The sequence below is a fragment of the Vairimorpha necatrix genome, chromosome 1, assembly GCF_036630325.1.
Source record: "Vairimorpha necatrix chromosome 1, complete sequence".
Classification (NCBI taxonomy): domain Eukaryota; kingdom Fungi; phylum Microsporidia; family Nosematidae; genus Vairimorpha; species Vairimorpha necatrix.
The window spans coordinates 1445663-1468420 of NC_088816.1; the positions used below are offsets into that span (position 1 = coordinate 1445663).

General features: G+C 26.8%; 6 protein-coding genes across 6 annotated transcripts; 4 read left to right on the forward strand and 2 right to left on the reverse strand.

Moving 5' to 3' along the window:
• Window positions 1-223: 223 nt before the first annotated feature.
• VNE69_01360 (uncharacterized protein) lies at window positions 224-1123 on the forward strand (the record flags this gene model as incomplete). Its single annotated transcript, XM_065472496.1, has 1 exon — window positions 224-1123. The coding sequence occupies one exon, from the start codon at window positions 224-226 to the stop codon at window positions 1121-1123; it is 900 nt and encodes a 299-aa protein (XP_065328568.1).
• Window positions 1124-7484: 6361 nt separating this feature from the next.
• VNE69_01361 (putative SP-containing protein) lies at window positions 7485-8411 on the forward strand (the record flags this gene model as incomplete). Its single annotated transcript, XM_065472497.1, has 1 exon — window positions 7485-8411. The coding sequence occupies one exon, from the start codon at window positions 7485-7487 to the stop codon at window positions 8409-8411; it is 927 nt and encodes a 308-aa protein (XP_065328569.1).
• A 3860-nt stretch (window positions 8412-12271) lies between these two features.
• VNE69_01362 (E3 ubiquitin-protein ligase) lies at window positions 12272-14650 on the reverse strand (the record flags this gene model as incomplete). The annotated part of the gene is made up of 1 exon (XM_065472498.1): window positions 12272-14650. The coding sequence occupies one exon, from the start codon at window positions 14648-14650 to the stop codon at window positions 12272-12274; it is 2379 nt and encodes a 792-aa protein (XP_065328570.1).
• Window positions 14651-15413: 763 nt separating this feature from the next.
• On the reverse strand, window positions 15414-16307 carry VNE69_01363 (uncharacterized protein; the record flags this gene model as incomplete). Its single annotated transcript, XM_065472499.1, has 1 exon — window positions 15414-16307. One exon carries the CDS (start codon window positions 16305-16307, stop codon window positions 15414-15416), a length of 894 nt encoding a protein of 297 aa, XP_065328571.1.
• A 1641-nt stretch (window positions 16308-17948) lies between these two features.
• VNE69_01364 (lipase) lies at window positions 17949-19976 on the forward strand (the record flags this gene model as incomplete). Its single annotated transcript, XM_065472500.1, has 1 exon — window positions 17949-19976. The coding sequence occupies one exon, from the start codon at window positions 17949-17951 to the stop codon at window positions 19974-19976; it is 2028 nt and encodes a 675-aa protein (XP_065328572.1).
• Window positions 19977-20323: 347 nt separating this feature from the next.
• On the forward strand, window positions 20324-22720 carry VNE69_01365 (proteasome subunit RPN1 (RPN1); the record flags this gene model as incomplete). The annotated part of the gene is made up of 1 exon (XM_065472501.1): window positions 20324-22720. One exon carries the CDS (start codon window positions 20324-20326, stop codon window positions 22718-22720), a length of 2397 nt encoding a protein of 798 aa, XP_065328573.1.
• Between the last annotated feature and the right edge of the window lie 38 nt (window positions 22721-22758).

The following is a 22758-nucleotide window of genomic DNA, read 5'->3' on the forward strand; positions in this document are numbered from 1 at the left end:
GTTAGTTCTGAAAAAATAAATACATAAACTTGTTTGCAAAATTTTTTAATATTTGTTTATATTATTAGTTAAAAATGATGATCATTTTTTGTATCAACAAATTATATTAATACATTTAAAATTTCGTGGTTTATAAAAATTTTGTGATATATAGCGAGATATTAACAAATATTATTTATTATGCGAGAATACTGTTTTATACAAAACAAAATTCTTGCCCCCTATGAGTTTGTTATTAAAACTTTTTTTAACAGCGAATTTAATAAAAGCAAGCGGGTATGGTATGAATCCTCTTTACAAATTTTTCAAAATTAATAACATGGGATACGTTTGCCATTTGTTAAGCAATTTTTTAGGCTATACTAATATATCAGAAGAGGATATTCAAAAGCATGCAGAATTAGTATGGGAAATAACAACTAAAAATGAGGTTTTTAAAAATATGATACGAGACAAAAAGTATATTAAGGATTTACAAAAAATGAAGACTGCATATTTAAAATATATTCTTAAAGTCACATTTAAAACTGATTGGAGGGAACCGCTGGAATTTATAGTATTGAATGAAGCAGAACGGCTTTTTACTTACAACATGCTTTGGGTTGCATTAGACAGCCACAATATGTATAATTCTTGTTATAACAATGTTATTTATAATATGATACCTATCGAAGAAAGTGTAAGAAACATCATTTATCAGAATATTTGTTATAAACAGATTGGAAAAGATAAATTACCCCTAGTTATATTAAAGAAATGTAGGGGTTTCACATCATTCTACGATTTTTGTTATGATTTTGATGATCGTGTAAAGCCTCTAAAGAATTTAAAAATCAATCAAGAGGAAGTATTAGGGGCTATTTGTAACAATGATACATATGAATTTAAGGATGTTTTTGTTCCGAATGTTGATAATTTTACGGAGTTATGTAATACAGAATATAATACAGATCCCGAAATAGCAGAAATTGTAACAAAATTTTGTAGCTACCAAAAAAGTACTCTTAATGTTGAGATAGTTGAAGATATAAAAGACTTTACCAATATTAAAAATAATTCAGAAACAGAAAATATTGAAAAAACACCAGATTTATATAATTTTAAATCTTTAGTGAAAAATTAAGTACAGTTTCAATACTATATATCATATTAGGAGTTTTATTTTTTTTTGTTATAATAATATTTGCAATTATTTTTTATAAATCTATGCGAGATAAATGTAAAAGAAATGATCTTAGAAATCATCAGATATCATATCCCAACAACCTCTATATGGCCATAAATAAAAATTAAATATTTTAAAATGGCAACTTTTCGTAACTAAGTCTTTTTTATAACTCTGACAATGAATAAAATCTCATATACATCACAATAATACTTCTTAGAAATTCATAGAATATTTTATATAGGCAATCGCAAGATAATATGTAAATTAAGAAAATGTCCAATTCTAGTTGGTATTTAATGTATAAGTATTTATATACTTCTAATGAAAAGTTGCTGAAGTTTTTTAGAAAAACAAAAGAAAACCAAAATGTAAATAGTACAAAACATTTTATGTTTATTTATGTCACTAAATGCAGATTTAAAATATTAATGCCACACTACAACCTCCCGAAGCTTTCTAAATCAAATCTCTCTTTTAAACTAAAACCATTCGACTGTTTAATCTCAATTGGAGCAGAGTCCGGCGCGAACCCCCCCCCCCCGTCAGTCGTCGCAATACGAACGACGAACCAAAAATTATTCTTTTATTTATTATATTATAATATGGAATGAGCCTTAAGAGGCTGGTTTCCCTTTTAATCATTGTTAGTTTGACACAAATTAAAAATAAAACATGAAAGGGTGGAATTTCAGCCCTTACCAGGTCATGAAAGAGTTTAAAAACAATAAAACATTTGTTCAATCCTCATAATTGGACACTCCAAAAAATCATGAGGCAGCTCTTGATACATTAATTGTGTTTTTTACATGTAACTAGCGATTAAAATTAATTTTTTCATATTATTTTATTTTTTGTGTACATACACATGCCAAATCAATATGACAGGTTTGAAATTTATACTACAGTCTTATGGCGTCTTTGTATTAATTATAACACCTTAAGACCGGAAAATTTATACGCTTTGGTCAATATTTGGATTTTTTCGGGAAGGCCCGAGAAACTATCCTGAATGACGAAAAAATTTTAAAAAACGATTTAACAATAAGCATTAGCTTGTATTTAAATTTTTCATGCATCTTAAACAAGTTTATACTAGTTATTATGACTTAACCATGTTAATATATTGTAATCAATCTACTGGCCTATATATGTAAATATATATGCAAGTCAAACATTTTAATTAACGCCTAAACATTTTTTAAACATGATACAAGGTATTTTGAGTCTCATATTATAAAATATTCTGTCAAAGACCACCTTAAGTGGGATAAAAACAATAGTCCACGCAACGCATAATAGAAACTAATAGTATGATTTAATTATAAGTCAATTTTTTATCTCTAAAAAGGTTCAAAAGGGCTCTTGTGTATATTTATTATAATCTTTTTTTTTCATTTCTCAGGTATTTATGCCTTTCTTATAAACTCTTTTCGTTACAACAATTGATGGTCTTATTTACGTGATTGTGATTTTAATAATTCTGCATCAAATTTTTCTGTCAGTCTCTGCAGAGAATTTATATAAGATTATTATAGAAAATCATTTAAAGGCGAATTATATTCATCTTAGGAAAGTTGACTTAAGACTGCTATTAATGTAATCAAAAAAAATAACACAGGCGATAATGTGTTATTATATTCAATAACTTACGTTAATTAAAGTATAAAGTAAAAGTTTACACTGTAGTATTCTAGCTTGATACGACAAAAAATTAATATTTCAAATTTCACTTTTGTTAGATAAATTTTATATGCATTTAGGCTGTAAAACTGCCAAGTTATACAAAGTTTTTTTAAATAATATAAATAAAATAAACTGCCGTCTCTTCTGATCTTTTATACTATTTGCCACCAATCTTAAGATTCCTATGCTTTCTAAAAAGTTGGAAAAAATATTTGTGAGTAACTATAATTTGAGGTAACGAATCAAAAACATTCTATATTATAGGAAATTACTCTAGGAAGAAGATAGTGTTTTTTGGTGAGGACTAAATGTAAATGTATACACCTAAATTATAATGGTTAATTTCAAGCGTTTCTTACACATATAACACATATTGTCATGCTTAACATCATTTATAATAGAGCTTTTAGTATGATCATGATTTAATATGTAGTATTCCATGATGCGGTAGAAAAAATTAGCTTTACAATTGGCAAGTCAAAAAAAAGTTATTAAAGTGGTCGATAAATCACTAATTATGAAGGAAAGTTTTGTATTAGAATATATAAGTTTCAAAGAGGGCAAATGAGCAGCATAAAGAAAGAACTTTAAATAAATTTAGGAGGAGTGTTTAGAAGAACACTGTAATTAAATTTCTTTTTGGCAGTAATGATAAAAAGTCAACTCATTATACATTATTTTCATTTAAATACATATGCATGATTTATTTATTTAATTGTTACAAGAAAAACTTGTTTTAAAGCTTAAAAATTATTATCAGAAACACGTAATAAAACAAGTTCTTTCCGCGAAAAAACGAAACAAGTGTTCACACTATTATAAACAAGGCCCAATATTGTTATTATATGAATTTATGGTGATGAATGTAGAAAATTCTAAGGTGCCCTTAGCCGTGGTCGAGGGCGATGTTTCCATTAATCAATGGCTGGGTTCGAATCAAGGGGCACAAAATTGTTTTTACTTTCTATGATGCAGTTGGAACAACTTGTATGATAAAAATATTTATGATAATCAATAAAACCATTCAAAGAAACTTGTGTGTGTCCTGCCACAAGGGGATTAGCATCTAGTGTAAGAACGCACCTCAAAACCTAAAAACAGTATCACCCTTGTAATAACTTAATGATACATAAAAGTATCTAATGGGTACGGCCTAGTTGGAGCCCATGGATGTTGCACTCTAGAGTGGGACACTAGAGCTAACCAAGAGACTAGACGAAGTAGGGCAATAGAAGGTCTCGTGGACCCCATCCTACGAGATTCTGTAATCGGTGGCCGAAACTAGTGGGAGACTGGTGGTCAATGCAGCCCAATAAAACGCCATGATGATGATGTGGTCGGGAGCATTTCCATTTTACGCCCCCTATATATATTCATAATAATTTAAAAAAAATAGCCCTGATTTTCAAAATTCGAAGCGGACAGAATGATGAGGAAAAAAATCTCAAAAAATTCTAATAAAAAAGACAATACATGAATAAACAAATTTCATTTTCGTTCTTTTAATTTATATTTTTTTTAATTTTACTACCTACTTGATTAAATCTGTACTTATTATACATTATTCTGTATAATAAAAAGATATATTCATGAAAATATATAATAAACATTTAACACAACTAATTTATAATGTTATAAATAAAAAAAAAAGTAAAAACATATATTAATATTAATTCATGGAAGATAATGTATAGTAGTTTATATACTATGGTTTACAATTTTTAAAATATATAATACATAAGAATGATTTTAAGAACTACAATATGAGATTTTGAATTTTTTTTCGTCCGTAAAAACCAACAAATTAACAAAGATCTAATTTTTTATACATAGTAAAAATAATTATAAATTAATCTATAATCTGTTTTATACAGCATAAAAAAAATGAAAACATTTCTATAAGCTTTATAATCTAATAATAATGACATAAAATAATAAAGATCTTCTTTGTTCTTATACAGTTTATTTTAACTCATTTAAAAAAAAATATTAAATGTATTTATTTTCCATAATGGGGTTCAAAAATATAAGAATATATAACATCAAATTAAATTTAACCTCATGTTTTACATATAATATGATCAAATTAGAACTTAATAAAACTATTTTTATTACTTCATAAATTATTTATTTTCTCTTTTTTTACATTTTGATTTTCCAAAAAAGGTATATTTTATAAAATTGGTATTTATATATGTAATTATGGGCGTAAAGTGGAAATCGGCCTGTGGTTGTGTAAAAGTCGTGTGTGTAATACAGATGATTGTAGGGACCTTTAAAACAGTACGATGATGCCTCTCCTCGGGTCATAGATAACCATGCCCGTTAAAAAAATCCGCTATGAGGTCACTCTGGACGCGATTTGAGGTATAAATGGAAAGTGGTCTTCTGGAGCCAAAGTATATTGGAGACTGCGGAGCTTGCTGAACCGGCAAGTTGTATGGTGAGAGTTTTAGTGAGTAAGAATCTCACAGTACCAGCTGTATAAGGATCTCGCACAAACTTCTCTGGTCCTATGTAAGGTTTCCCCTACCTCTTATTTGCAACAAAAAAAACTGAAACAACTAGAGCTCTCAACTAATATTCTTCATTTAATTTATTTTGACAAGTTTCATTCTCTATTACGGTATTTTCTTCACACTTTCTATATTATTCAAATACCACACACATTTGTTCTAAGGGGGGGAGTTACATCTTATTTAATATTCTTGATAGATGAGCAGGTCGGTTTCTGTGTTCTATCAATATAATATTATTAAGATAAATAAACGTCAACGAATTGTCTTATAAAAATAGTATTCCAAATTTAACACCTATTTTACATTTTGAATTCTAAATGAGCAGTTTCATTATATGTTATGAACGTACAATGGCACATTTAATGTCTTTTTTATGAATCTGATGCTTCCAAACAGATGTAAAAATCTTCAATGTCATAATTTCATAACATCACTCATTTCTTTCTTTGCAAAGGGGTAATTAAAGTTTAAACCTAATGTTTTTTTTACACAAATGCCGATTTTCATCTTAATCTATTGATATGGAAATTTTTTCATTTTAATTATTTTTGCATTATTGTGGCACACGAGCCCGCCGCTGGAGCGTCGATATATATATATATATGACATTGGGTTGTATACTTTTAAATCGATTTTTTGGACATTCAATTTTTATTAAATTACCTCGAAAAATAAGTTTTAAAAGAAGGTAATCGAACCCCAAATTACTAACGACCTATATTTTAAACATAAATACACGAAGTACATTCTGTTGTACGTAAAACTGTTATTAGAAAACATGGTTTTAATTATGTACTGAATTTATAGTCCAAATGTCAAAAGTCAGATTTCATGTGTCAAATGTCTTTTGGTAAATAATCAGATAACATTGACATGTTATACTTTCGACACATTTCAATACATAGGTTATCTTGATTCAAAAGTCATGTGTTTTTTAGCTTCCTATTTTATAGCTTTTAATGTAATAATGTCTTTCGTAATTTTTGTTGTTTTCTTAGACACCATATTAATCAAGTACTTATCTTACACCTATTTACATAATTTTTTTTATATTTTAAATTTTATATTGCTTCAATGTTAAATACAAGAATTAGTACACTTTTTAATGTAGTATCAATCATGCAACTTCTATTGTTAGTTTGTTACTTTGGCTCTATTTAATGGGCAGCATAAATCTTTGACATGTCTCAAAAAATATGTGACAAAAGATTTTTATTATATCTACCTATATGATGTGTCATATACATCGCACAGATACCAAAAGTGTAATTTTAAATAGAGATGTTGAAAGTATAACATGTCAAATGTCATACAATTCGTTATCAAATGACATTCGACACAAGATATTTGACATGTGACATTTGGACTATAAATTCAGTAAATAAATAACCCCATGTTTTCTAATAACAGTTCTGCGTACAACAAGAGAAATAAAACTGTGGAGTGTTTTTTATATTTGATATAATACATTATTTTAGAAAGAGATTTTTCCAAAAAATCGACAAAAAAATCAAGGAAATACTAAAAAACAATATCGATCATGTTTAGAAAGATTAAATATTTTGCACTTACAATTATTTCTATCTACTATAAAATTCCACAAAATCGATTTCAATACTTTTAAGATTGTTTTAGTAGTACTATTTAGCTAAAATTAATTTTTGCTGATTTTTTTTTAAAACTAATTAAATTTTTGAGGAAAAAAATGTTCTTAAGTTTGTTTAAGCTTACCTTTCACTAATGTAAATCTTCAATTATTGTCATACATAACTTCCCCAATCTTTTATTGTCTCTTTCTCATTTTCTCTTTCTGTCAAACCTTTCTCTGCTATTAAAATTTTTACAATCAAAATTTTTTTTGAAAATTTTTACAATAAATATTTATTTAATAAAATTTTATTTTCGCTAGAACGAGAAATTTGACATGTGTAAAAATACAATCTACGAAAATTATTTAATAAATTATACTTTAAAGTTTTCGTTCAATAATGATTGCCTAGACAGCAACAATAATACAAATATGGTCAATTCTTATTTTAAACTTCATTTTATACAGCTAGTAAGAGACCTGTCAAATATAATTACTATTTAAAGAAAAAAAAAAATTCAGCCCCATGAGTTTGCTACTTAGAATTTTTGTGTTCACTGCACTTTTACTAAATGCAAGTCGAAATGATTTTGAGAGCCTTGAAAACTATTTCAATATCATCAACGATGAACACGCTTGCAGAAGATTTAATCATATACTGGAAGATGGGGAAATTGCGTCAAAGGGTATAGAAACGTGGCGTAAGCTGGTCTGGGATGAAGTAACAACAAATAGTATTTTTAAAGATATGATTCGGAATACTAAATTGAGAGAACGTTTAGATTACTTAAAAGAAAAATTTTTAATACCCATTACTGCTAACTACAAAGTACGCGGAATAAATGAGGGGAACTTAAGCGAACCAGAAAAAAAATTTATCGATAACCTCATACATATTACAAAAGATATGTATGAAACATATAATTCGTGTAATAAGGATTTATCTGATAACGATATATCTTTTGAGGAAAATTTTAAAAAAATAATTAATAATAATATTTGTTTTAAACAAGCGGGGAATGAAATACCTTTTGTTATTTTGAAAAAGTGCGGAGGTAAAAAAAATTTTTATAAGACTTGTTTTGATAATTCTGGTGCTGAAGCTTTCTCGAAAGCCGTCATAGATAATCAAAATGAAGTATTGAATGCGAATTGCACTAATGAAATCTATGAATTTAAGGATGTTTATATGCCTAATATGACTGAATTATGTAATAGCAAAAATATTACTGATCCTAAGACAACAGAAACTATTGCAAAATACTTTAAGGACTGGAATATTACGGAAATATGTGATTCAGAAAATACAAGTTCGGGATTGACATCGAATCAAATTCATATGTTGTGGATGGTTTTAATTCCAGCCGCATTTTTATTTGGATTTATAATTTATAATTGTTTTCGTCCCAATCCAAAAAAATGTTCGAATTTAGATGATTATTTAAATCATTAAACTTAATATTTTTACCTTACAAATTATATATAATCTACCTAATATTTTATATTATTTTTTTTAGCATAAACATTATTACTTTGCATATTATTCCTCTCATATGCTCGTAGCACATTCTATGTATTCATTAAAAATCTTATCACTGATCTGTTTCCTTGATAAAATATACATAATAGTGTAATTTAAAAATTATGAAAACAGAAACATATCTATGAACAATCATTTAAATTGAAGGTTACTTTTTACAAACCTAGATAAAATATTTTATTAATATCATATTAATAAGCTATCAAATTTAAATAAAAAATAGTTAAATTTTTTTAAACAATATTAAAATCTATCTAAAACATAAAATAAGACTGCGAAATAATGTTGACTTTAAGAAAAGGCAATTTTATTTATATCGAATTACCAAGACGATTATTTTTTTATAAAAAATGAGGATCTGCTTTTATCTATATTCTTGGCGTAAAAAAATTAAAAAATAGAAGAGGTGTCAGATTTTATTAGTATTAAAAACTTCATCTTTGAATAATATATGGAATTGTAGTCGAGATAACACAAAAGACGACTGAAAAAATCTTAAAAAGAAGGCATGTACAATATATTAAAAAACGAAAAAACATGGAAATTGTTGAAACGCATGGTATTATTAATACTCGACGATAGATGTTATGCCAGCTTCTAATATGAACAATGGGGAGTTGTCGAAAAAATGAATTGTCTCTAATAAGTTCAGATTAATTTAGATAAAAGGTAAGGCAAACTTCTTATAGTATCTTATATATGATTGTGATACGGGCGTAGTTTTCATTAATTCAATTATATAAAGATCTTGTGTAGTCGTTAGATCTGTATGACTTTACTGCATGTAAATATAAAATATAAGAAAACAAATAGATAATTTAATGCTTTTTACATTTATACATAAACACACATTTAAAAATAAAGGTTAGACAAAGACAATAGATTATCATGTGATTAATAAGCAGAAAAGAGTAATGTAAAAAGTAAAAATTTATATGAGCAAGCAGTATTATTTTTCTCTTTGTAAAAACTTAAAATACAAGGACTGTGATTTTTTTGCAAAATAACTTGTAAATAAATCTCAGAGAAGAATGGTTGTTCATATGGTGACATGGAAAAATTAATATTATAAAAAGTACTTAAGTGCGCCAGAAATTCAACCCTACCCGAGCAATACAAACGTCTATTGTGCTAAAAAATTATCAATAGTTTAGCTCTCTGGATCAATACAATATGTAAATAGCACTATATAAATGACCCTTAAATTCTTATTCAAGAAATTAACTAGTAAATGGATGATATGTGTTCAAAGGGCACTGGATAATTTATAGAGCTACGAGTATAACAATTCTATAAAACCAAAAAATCGAGAAAGCCAAATCCTATAAAACAATCTTAATCTATCTACTATCCATAAACAAAACTATGTTAATTTAACGAATTCATGCTTTTGATCGACCAATTTAATTATTTTATACTATACATTCATATTTATGTCAGCAACACCCAAATGATTAATGTGCAAGGTTTAATGTTTTTTCTGTATTCTTAAGACATTTTACTAAATAATAGACATAATTAGACAATTTGTGAAGAATATATGTAATTTTTTTAGATTTAAATTTCATTATTAAGATATTTCTTCCGAACAATATAATATAAACGATATGAATATAATTTTTGTTTATTAGTAGCAAGATGACATTTTTTTTTGTAAGAACTGAATTATATTCAACTTTATACATCATTTTAATCAAAATTAGGAAACATAAATCTTCGTTACTAGTGGTAAATCTTATTTGCAAAATTATGTTTTTAATTTTTATCTGGAGCTCTATATAAACGCGGCGGCAACATACAAAATATTGAAATATCATAAAAAAAAAAAGTTAAAACATTTTTTCGTGATGTGATGCAGACTTTTTTTCACGATACTAATAGTAAAAATAAACTATTTTTGTTGTGCTTATATCTATAATTTGTCTTAATCGCGGAGGTATATGAGTCTAGACTTCGTATGGAGAGCATCAAAAATAGTAATAAAGAATAACAAAATCTTAAAGCAGAAACTAAAAATTATAAAGTTGCAATATAAAATAATAATTTAACGCTAATTTTGCAAGTAGGGGTAGGAAACAACCTTACAATACAGAAGTCCTTAGTGTAAACACTGTATAATTGATACTTTGAGCTTTTTACTCATTGAACAACATATATTAAATTTGCCGGTGTAACAAATTAAGCTTTAATTTTTTAATTTGGCTTTATAAGAATTATTGGCTTCTTTATAAATCTGGTCTAGAAATATTCACAGAGAAAAATAAAATAAATACAACTTATATAAACAGTTAAAATATTATAGCACTAATATGGAATGGCCCTACAAACAAATACAACTCGCAATGCTTTCTTATAGCACCTTCTCTCCAGTTCGGCATTTTATCGACAGCGTGGCCGCTACTTTCCATCCAGACTCGTTTAGAGCATTTCGGATTTTTTTTTGCATGAATGCCATGACAAGTATGTACCACTTTTTTTAAACCTTAATGATCCAAAGGATCCCACATAGAGGCATATTCATCTGAATTTGAATAATTAAGTTTGCAATTTGAGCACTGATGATTAGATTTGAACTTGCAAAATTTCAGGTCTAGAAGTGTTTTCTAACTAAGCTTAAATACTGCGTGGCTCGACGCACTAAAGATTCATATTTAATTTAACAATTGCCGTAAAAACAATTTATTATCCGAAAAAAATCAATACATTTAAGTAACAGAATTCCTTATAGTACTAGAAGGGAATCGATCCCAGTTCTTCTTTATTCAAACTTTTCTTGACCACAAAGCTACGCGCACTTGCGGAATTGCGCAGCTCTTTGAGCCCATATCACACGCGAACATAGACGACTTCTTTCGCGCAGATAATTTTATATATGGCTTCTAATTTTTTTTATTATAATATATCATAGTTTATCATTTTTTTCCCGATCCCACGAGCCTTAGCCGAGTCGTAAAATTACATATAAACTATAATTTATATATATATATAATGGGTTCTTACACGATTAAGCCTTGGCATTTGCGAGTTTTAGACAAAAAACATCATTAGAATATATTACTTCCAATAAATTAAGTTTATATTGGTACGGAAATAATATTTCTGTATATTTTTCCATAATTAATGAAAATATATGATTTTTATTGATAAATTTTTTTTATTCGAAAATGTAATTCATAATGATGCGATTTAATGAAAATTTAATATATTTTATATGTGTACTATACAAGTACTTGTTTCTATATAGTTACATGCAAAAGTAGATAGCCCAGTTGGATTTATCTGTGTATGTCTTTTTATTTTGATATTTAATACTTAATAAAATTTTGATATTAAATACTTAATAAAATTTTTATATTAAATACTTAATAAAATTTTGATAGTAATTTTGAGTATATGAAAAAGTAGAGCTCGGAGTTTTCTGATGAGCTTATTAAATTTCTATAATATATTTGACGGGTTATAGTTGTTCAATCTCGTAAATACACTTAAGATGCTTAAAAGTTTAAAGTCAACACGAGAATAGTCTTAGCTTGACTCATAGGCACAAGTTTTCAATCATTTATAGTATTATGTAAATTATGCGCGATATATTTGTAAATTTTTATATAAAAACTAATATTATCACTTATGTGTCCAATTTATTTTGGGGTAACCTATTCTTAGGTAGACAAGGTAAAGAAAAATTAATACTAAAATCATAAGAGGGAATATGATTTTTTGGTATCTTACAATGTTTAACATTATTTTTATAAAAAATTTGTAGTTTATTTTTTTTATAATAAAAAGAATCCAGCTGTCATCTCTAAAGCCGTTTTTAATTTATCTTCTAATTTTTCTTTTGATGAATATTCAGGCAATAATAAAGTATTAAAACAAGTCTGCGAAGAAGGAAGTCTGTCAGTATCGCACCCATTTTTCATAATGACAAGTTTTAATGAACTTGATCCTCCCACTGGTATTCTATCATGCCCAGTAATAAATTGTAATAATTTTTTCTTCATTTTTTTATTAAAATTTTCAAATATTTCCCAGAAATATTTTATTATAAGATTGTTTTCTTCGTATCCATTGTAAGATGTAGTAGATCTAATTTCATTTATATTAAAATTATTTAAACCAATTATTATTTTCTCTAATTCTCTGGCACTTAAATGAGTTAAGACTTGTTTATTAATCACATAATAAAAACCTTCTTTTATGGATTCAAATTGTTTTTTGATTATTTTGTTAAGAAATAAATCCGCGTATTTATTTACAAATAAAGTGACGTTTTCTGACGTCACTTTTAAATTTCTATTTAAATCATCTAAATTTACACTTTTTACTTCACCGGAGTTTGAAGTATAAACAATTGTAAAATTCAAATCCAATTCTTCAATTTCTTTAGAATTTAATTTTTTCAAATTCGATAATGACAAATGTAAATCCGAGTCGATTTCTTTTAGATCATTAAAATTTGTTTTTTTATTTAATAATTTTTTAAAGAAAAATATAGGAAATGGAATATTTAGTACCACGTCATTATACAATGCTATTCCTAATATTTTACCAATACAATAATATTTTTCTAATAATAAACAATCATCTCTAATCCATAAAGTATTTTCGCAAGTTGTAAATAATTTTTCATCAGATTTTATTTCATGACTTAAAATTTGAAAATATTCTTTTCTTATTCCGCCTGAGTCGACGCCTTCCTCGTTTTTGAAAGTTATTCTTAGTTGTTTATGGACATTTTCGAATTTTATTTTTTTTAATATTTTTATGCTATCTTTATAAATTTCTGCTCTACTGACAGTTATAAAAAGATAAGGTTCAGTATGCCCTTCAAATAATGATCTAAAGAAAGCATCTTGTAAAGATGCTTTCATTAAATCGTTATTTTCATATTTTATTAATTCTGCTTTAGTATGAACAGGAAGAATAAAAAAATAATTTAAGATTGTTTTTGTTTTTGATCTATAAAATTTGAATTCTTCTTTAAAATTGAAATTTGAGCATAATTGTGTCAAATAAAATTTCTTATTTTTTACAATTTGCAATTTTTCATTTATAAGATAAATTGTGTAAAAAATATTTAGAGTAAATTCTAATCTTCTTGATTCTCTTATATTTGTATTTGATGATCTATTTAGAGTTTCTTTTAGATTTATAATTAATCTAAAAATATCATTTTTTATTAATTCTTTTTCATTTATGCATAAATAAAATATTTGATTTTTTATATTTTTTTTACAGTCTTTTTCTTCAAATGTTAAATTATTCATTTCTGAGTCTTCAGTTTTATTTAAATTATTATTTATACCTTTTAGATCTGAATTGTGTATGTGGTCAAATATTTGTAATATTATTGATAAATTGTAAGGGTCTTTACAAGAATAAGTGCTACTGAGCGAATATAATCTTAAAATTACAAGGCCCAGATTAAAATTCGAAATTTTGTCATATTTCTTAATTAAAATGTGCAAGACGCTAGTGATGAAATATAATTCGAGATTTGTGTAATTATTCTTATTAAAATATTTACAAAATTTATGATTTGTTTCTTTTATATCGTCGTCTTTATGCATCTCGTTATGTATCTCGTTATATGTCCCGGTATGTATTTCGTTATGCTTTTGATTAGCTTTGTCTTGATTTACCTTATCTTGATTCATTCTAATATTAATATTTTCAGGATCTTGATTCATTCTAATATTATTATTTTCATGATCTTGGTTTATTTTGATATTGGTATTTTCTGTATCTTTATAGTCATGACTTATGTTTAGTTGTTTCATCTCTTCTAATATTTTATTATTCTGCTGTCTCTTCTTGTTTGGCAAACTTCTAAACTCATTAACTTCTAATTCTCGATACGGAGACAATAAATTTATATTTTTACTTCCTTCTTCAAATTTATGCAAATCTAAAAAATGAAATAATAAATTTATGCACCAATTTTCTTTATTTAAATATTTTTTATAACAAATTTCACTAGTGAACAATTTGTTTGTATTTTCGCATAAAAACAAGTCGTCATAATCGCATAAAATATTAGAAATTATTTCTAAATATTCTGGATTTTCTATTTTTCTACAGAATGATTTTAAGCAATTTGGTCTTTGACATCCTTTAGAAAGCTGATTGAAATATTTATCTTTAAGAATCATGTATATTTATGAAGGGGGTGTGTTTTTATACCAAGGTCCCTTTTACAAATGAAATCCCTTTTTTTATGATCTTGATTTTTACTAAAGGAGAAAAATGATATTTTTTAAAAAATTAGAAGTTTTAGTGCTTTCAGAGTAACTATGACAAAAAGTTATAAAAACTGGACATGTTCTCATCACTAAGCAGGGGGTAAAATAAAAAGCGACTTTTATAGTAAAAAAAAATGAAAAAAATATTTATTTGAAATTATTGTTTATGCATTTCCTTTATGCATAAAATAATGCACTTGTATGCATAAAGGAAATGCACTTAAATACATTTGTATTAAGTAACATTTGTATTAAGTAACATTTGTCTTGATATTTGCTAAATATCAAATTATATAAATTTGATCTCATATTAAAAGTGACATTTTATAGTTCAAATTTTTGTAGTTTATTTATTTTTCTTCTTTGTTTTCCTCTTCATATTTTGGTAACAAATGTACAGAAACACGATCTTAAGAAAGATGACAATTCCCAAAGAAATAAAAGGCGTCATTCTCTTAATATTCACAAAGTACAGAGAGAATAAGAAGACAATAATAGGAGCAGAGAACATTAGAAATAATAAGAAGATTAATTGATACCCATTTTTGGTGCTTTGTTTATGCAGAAATTTATTATTCTGTTTATGCTTTCTTTTTATTTTCATAAGGGCAAAGTAACAAGAACATAATAAAAGTAAATGTAAAAATTATAATTTAGATTTTAAATTAGAATGTTATTTTATTCTACTGTATAGACCTAATCTAATATTATGCGCATTATTAAGAATATTCATAGGCTGATCTAATACTTGAAATCCTTCTGTACGATATTCAAAAGCTTTCTCCTCTGAGAAAATTATTAAAGAATCATCAAATGTAATAACTGATGACAAAATATAATCATCATTCTTCTGTAATGGAGAATATCCTTCAGTCAATATTACAAAAGGCTTCTTTTTACAATTAGAAGAATAAATAAATTCCAAATCTTTAATAATTTCAAAATTCCCGGATTTATTTCCTGAATTGTCATTTTGAGAATAATTCCCAGACTTATTTCCTAAATTGTCATTCTGCATTTTCCCCTGGAATATTTCTACTATAGGAGAATATTCAGAATAAATAGATTTAATAGATTTTCCTTTTTTTTGTAAATTCCAGGAATCTTCCTCAAAATGCATACTGGAAACTAATTCTTGGTGTAAACTCCTTAAAATAAAGGAATATCCTCCTAGAAAATCTGAACAATCTTCAAATGGGATAAATTGATTTATATCAAGAATTTGTTTGTTAACAAACAAATTTATAAATTTATCAAAAAGTGGGAAATCTCTAGTGTCGCTAATATTTTCCTTAAAATTTTCAAGAAAATTTCTAAAAGGGTGTGCTGATAAAAGCATCAGTACAAGAAAAACAGAATTCTGATTCTCAGAATTATAAAAATAATCTTTATAATTTCTTATATTATTTTTAATGAGTTTTTTGTCACTGAGTTGTAGACATTTACCAAATGATTTATTTTTTGTAATCTTGGGTTTATTTTCTATTGGATTTTCAATAATTTTCAATTCATCTGTCAAAGAAATTGTATCTAGAAAAAATACATTCTGGCTGGATTTTATTTTCATAAGGGGGTAAAACACAATATTTACCAAATATAAATAAATTAGATGTTTCATAATTTATAAATAGAAAGCAAATCAAGTGTAAGTTTGTATTAATAGAAGGCTAAAATAGCATGTTCTTAGTAAAAATTAATATTATTTATTGATAATTTATAATTTCAAGTGCAAAGTAAATTTAAACTTTATGAATTATAATCTTATTCTTTTGTATGAGAAATTTAAATATTTGCTTTTAAAATGAAAAATATTTCTGTCTTATTTTAAGCAAAACTTTAATCTTGACAAATTGAGAAAAATTTAAACATGATTTAGTTTTATTATTTAAATAAAATTTACACACCCAAAAGAACGGGTTGTCTTTTGTCTCAACTTTCAGCCTTCTTTCTGCATCTACTTCCGTGTCTAAGTTCCGACCAAATTCCAGATTCATTTTAAAATAAAATGATTTTTTTAAAAGCATAAAAAGCTCAAGAAAAAAAATAAAAAGAGCGTTTAAAGCCATCATTATTTATTTGAATAAAAAGACAAGGAGCCCCCTTTACATGAACACCAGAAAAGTCATAAACATAAAACTGATACTGCGAGATTCTTACTCACTAAAACTCCCTCCATTATATTGTTAATGCAATTTTAACAAATTTATTGAACTTTTGTTCCAGGAGAAACATTTAATGCTCAAGTAAATAACATACAGAAAGACCATAGCGATCATAATTATCGGGTTCGGGGCTGCCTCGTAAAGATATATCGTCGTATTGACACGAAAATGAACTACTTTCATCTGCATCTCGCACACATCTTCTTACACAGTCAAAGATTTTATGAACTGCGTTTGCGATTCGTGTTCAAAAGTATTGGCTACATGCTAAAGATGCCCATATTAATATAGGAAATAACATTCCAACTCTACTTCGTCTAGTCTCTTATGTGTTAACACGAAATATTAATTGTATAGTCGTGTTATCAAGTGCCTCTTCTGTGTATTTGTATCATATACAAGGAATTCTTTTAGAGGTCAATATTTTTCAGGCTCTGGGTGCCTTATCTGTTGCAGATTACAATTGTCTTATTGCTGAAGCCACGTTAACTTACAAAACAGTTTGAAACCTTTGGTTGACACAATTCATAAAATTGATACTAACACATCGTTTAAACACACAGATACACATTCCTGATGGTGGCCATACACAATGTAGTCGCTTGTACTTCATAAATACTTATATTATCTATATGTAACTCTAAAACTATATAAGTAGCATTAACCTAATAATAGCCATAATTTAAAGCATTCATCATAAAGTGCTATGACAAAGGAAGACGTGATTTTGAATAAATTGTAATAAGAGAATTTTGTTCTCTAAGCAAATAAAAACTGTATAACAACAAGATGGAACTCATTGTATATGTGTTAATATTAGAATTAAACATGACAAATCTATAATAAGGGGGGATAAATGTTAAATATGCTGACGCCGAACATGAGTAAGCGTATTAAAGATAGGACAAGTCCTAATATAAATTATAAATATCTTTTATAATCTTGTTCAATGTAAAATAATATAATTTTCTAATATAATTTTTTTATATACAAGTTTAATCAATAAACAAGATAAATATTTATTTTGTTTAGTGTCCCCTAACATAATGGAAGTAAGCTTAAGAATAAGAAATATCGAAATTCAAGAGAGTTATGATACAATAGAATTCGTATACAAAAACACTTGTTCATTTATAAAAGATGTTGTAACTTTTACAATTTCAACTTTACAAGATTATATATTTGAAAAAATAACAATAAGATTAAAATCCAAAGGTACATTTTGGGACAAATATTTAGGAATCGTAAATATTCAAATTTCTTCATTTAGAGATAATTTTTCAAAAAATAATATAAAAAATATACTTTCTAGTTTTTACATTTTTAAAACTGATTTTTATGATTTAAATGAATTAAAAGTTGTTGGTACAATAACTTATGATTATCGAATTTCATACAAATTAGAAAATTTCACACATGATTCAAATAATGACAAATTTGAACAAAACATGTTTAATTTATTTTTAGACCAAGAAAAAAGTGTCTTGATTAAAAATTTCAAGAGTGTAATAGAAGAATGTTTAGTAGGAAGTCAGAAATGTAAAATTAATTTTATGATTGGCGTTTATTTAATAGAAAAATATACATCAGATCTTCATTTTAAATTTAGCAAAAATTTAAAATTTGAAGATATTAAAAATATTAGAAAATTACATATAAAAAACGAAGAAAATTTTTTAAAAAATTCTAATTTTAAAATTGAAAAATTTTTATTGGGCGATAAAAATTTTGAATATAAAAATTTATCGGATTTTACAAATTATGTACCAAGTCTGGACAAGATAAATGATTCATATTATAACAATAATATGAATCATTTTGAAAAACAAGTAAAAAAAGAAAACAGTAAATTTAATATCTTCTCGGCTATCAATAACCTCATTTATAAAAATAAAAGCATCGAAGAAATTCTTGATACATTAAATTTGTCAATGACAAATTTATTAGAAGACGAAAACATAGTTTTATTTGGTGCAGATAAACTAAATGACGACTTTAAAAATGTCAAATTAAATTTCGATAGGTTGTTTAGTGCGCCAATCAATACTTATTCTATTAATGACGTATTAAAAAATGATGGATACGTAATAGCGAATAAACCACTGTTATCAAGTCTTATAAATTATCTTTATTATGCTATTGGTTCATACGGCGACTCGTGGGCTACAATGTTTTGTAAAAAAAGATTAAAAATTAATAAATTAGAAAAAATAGACAAAAATAGAAAAGGAATCTTAGAATTTCTTAATATTGAAAATAATAAATTATTATCAGTCCAATTAGCAAATGAATATGTACCAGAATATATAATTTTCTTTGATAAAGAAAATGATAAATTAGTTTTATCTTTTAAAGGTACTTCTACTTCAGAAGAAGCACTTAAAGATTTAAATTGTCATTATACGAAATTTTATGAAGGTTATGCGCACAAAGGATTCAAAAACATGGCCTGTGCATTTGTAAAACACAAAACTAAAGAGGTATTAGAATTATTAGAAAATTATAAAACTAAAAATCTTTTAATTGTAGGCCATTCTTTAGGAGGAAGTTTGGCTGTTTTAGTTCATTTAATTTATGAAAAACACGATTTATCAAAAATATTTAACATTTTTACTATAGCATTTTCACCTGCTCCAGTTGTATCTCATAATTTAGCGAAAGTTAAAAATGACAACATTTTCATTATTAGTTATGGTAATGATTTTGTTATTAGAACTTCTTATGGTGGATTTAATGATATGAAATATGCTGCATGTTCGATAGGAAACAGACTTGGATTTCTAAGTTCTACAGAAAATATCGACACAGATTTATTGAGAATAAGAAAATATGCAAAGAAATATAAAAAGTTTCCTATGTTGTACTGTCCTGGCAATAATTACCACTTTAAAAGTATTAATGTTATAAAAAGTAAGAAAAAAATTTCACTTATTGTTTATAAAGAAGTGGAGTTGGAATTTATCGAGGCTTTGGTTATTATTAGACATGCTACGATTCACCATATGTTGCCACATTTGTTGAAAGTGTTTGAGAGAGGCATCTCAGATTGGGATGAGATTGACAATGAAAAATAAATTAGTTTGTTTGTTAACAAACAAAGTCAAAAATAAAAATATAAAAGAGCTGCATAATAAAAATTTATAGCGATAAAAAATATGTATTTTTATAATATAGATTTAGTTTTATTTATGAAGGCAAAATTTAGTTTGTGAATAAATGCATTTTTCTTTTCACAAGATACGCTCACTTACTTCGCATCAGCCACTAAAATTTATGGTGTATTCTTGCTATCATAAAAAATGCATTATTGGTTTTCACAAGTTGTGCTCACTTACTTTGCATCAGTTACTAAATATTATGGTGTATTCTTGCTATCATAAAAAAATGCATTTCTTATAAAGACGCATTTTTTACCCTTAAAATGGAAGATGAAAATTTAAACCAAATTTTAGAATGCATAAAAACAGGGAATTCAGATCTCAGAGAAAATGCCATAAACATGTTAATAGATTTATTAAAATCTTCACATGCAGGATCAATCAGTACAATGAATTTTAATACATTGATGGAGAAGAAGCCGATCCTTCTTGAATTATGCGATATTGTAAATGATGATCAAAAAAGAAAGCTTCATGATATAATAAGTTCGATTTCCATTATGGGCGATGATTCTGAAATATTAAAACACAGGATTTTAGGGAATATTATTCCTCTCCAAGAATGGGGTCATTTATATGTAAAGAAGCTTATAGGTGTCATAGTAAAGAAGAAATTAGATAATGAAGATATAAAAGATGCAACAGAGGTCTCAAATTCCTGTATTGAGTTTTTCTTTAAAAATAATTTGGAATTTGACGCAATTGATTTTCTTTTAGAAATAGAAAATATCGGCATAATTTACAAATTTGTGGAGAAACACAATTACAAGAGAATAATTTTGTATTTACAAGAGATGTCATTTTTCTATGAATTATATGAAATCTTAAATAAGATATATTTAAAGATGGAAGATTATTCTAGATATATTATTAATATTATAGATAATGGATATTATGACGATGCTATAGATTTTATAGAGAAATGTCAAGATAAGAAAGTCAAGAAACAATTATTATATATTTTAGCCCGATGTAATATCTTTTATGAGACAAAAGATTTAGAAGAAAAGAGTATTCTAATGAATAATCATATTAAGGGTCATTATAGAAATGTTATAAAGGTTTATGAATTAGACTCTGAGAATACGAAGTCGTCTACATTTAGAAAATTGAGATATGAGAAAGAAATCAAAGGCTTACAGCAAAATAGTTTCAACCCTATCACAGTGTGTAATGGATTTATAAATTTAGGATACGGTCAAGATAATATTTTCTTCCCTAGAGAAGGAAATGCAATACCAGGAATTGATCACCAGGCCATTTTGTCTTCAGATATACCGGAACTAATAACAATAATTGGAAGCGTAGGCTGCATAGAATTTTGGAACCCGAACAAAGTCATGGAGATTTTACAGGAGCATATTTTCGGAGATCTGTCGATTAAGAGAACAGGAGCTCTGCTCGCCTTATCTTTGTCCTCTTCGATGATCCACGACGAGAACAAGACTATTTTAAGTTTTTTGACTAGCAATCTCGAGTCTAATGACCCACTACATGTAGTTCCCACATTATTGGGAATTCAGTCCATGTACTGCAATACATTCGAGGAAGAGTTGAAAGTTCTGCTTACTCCCTTGATCTATTCTGAAAATATAGAAATTTCTTCTTTCGCCGCGTTCACTTTAGGGAGCATTTTCGTGGGAACTGGCGACGAAGAATTGCTCAGTCTCATTTTACAAATGTACATTGAAAAGGAAGATTATGCAGACACGCACTATTTCAAGTTGATTATGCTTGGCTTGGCTTTGTTATTTTACAGAAGACCAGATCTCGATTGTATTATTGACAACATGGATTTCACTTATGCTAGACATGCTGCCATTCTTATCAAAGGTTTTCAGAATATAAAAACAGGAGATCATAACATGGTCGAGGACATTTTGACCAATGCTTTCTCGGGGGAGACTGATGGCCTGCTTGAGTCTCTGGCTCTACTAAGTTGTTGCTTGGTGGGACTTGGAGATGATTTGGCTATGCAAATGATCTCTCGGATTTGCACTTCTTCGCAGATCTTAGAGTCTCCTCATTTGAAGAGTGTTCTTCCTTTATGCTACTCACTTTTATTTCCTTCTACTATGAATCAAAACATAGTAGACAATTTAGAGAAGAATATCAATTCTGGAGATTCTTCTATTGTCATTCCTTCTCTCTACGCCTTGGGGATCGTAGGCTGCGGGACTGTCAGTGGTAAAATCCAGAAAATCCTCGATTCTCACTATAGCCAAGCTTACAAAGATCCCAAACTAGGAACAATCTTACGAATTTCTAATGGTCTTCTTTCCCTGGGAAAAGGTCTCTCCTCTATTTCTTATTCTTTATTTGATAAATCGTGTATTATTCCTAAAAACTTCATAGGTCTATTTACTACGACTTTCTTAATGCTTGATTCTTTTTCTAGTCCTCTTCTTTCTGGTAATACTTTCCTTTTCTATCTTCTTAATCAGAGTTTTATTCCTAAATATATCGTGACTCAGAAGAAAACTAATATTAGAATTGGTACACCTGTGAATACAGTGGGGGTAGTAGGAGACCCAAGAAGAATAACTTCTATGCAGACTCATTCTACACCTGTGATAATTAATGGAAATGAAAGAGCAGAGATTGATGAAATGTGCTATACTTCTTTTATTGAAGATGTTATAATTCTAAAAGATGAATAAACAATTCTATATAATTAAAGTTATATATATTTATTATA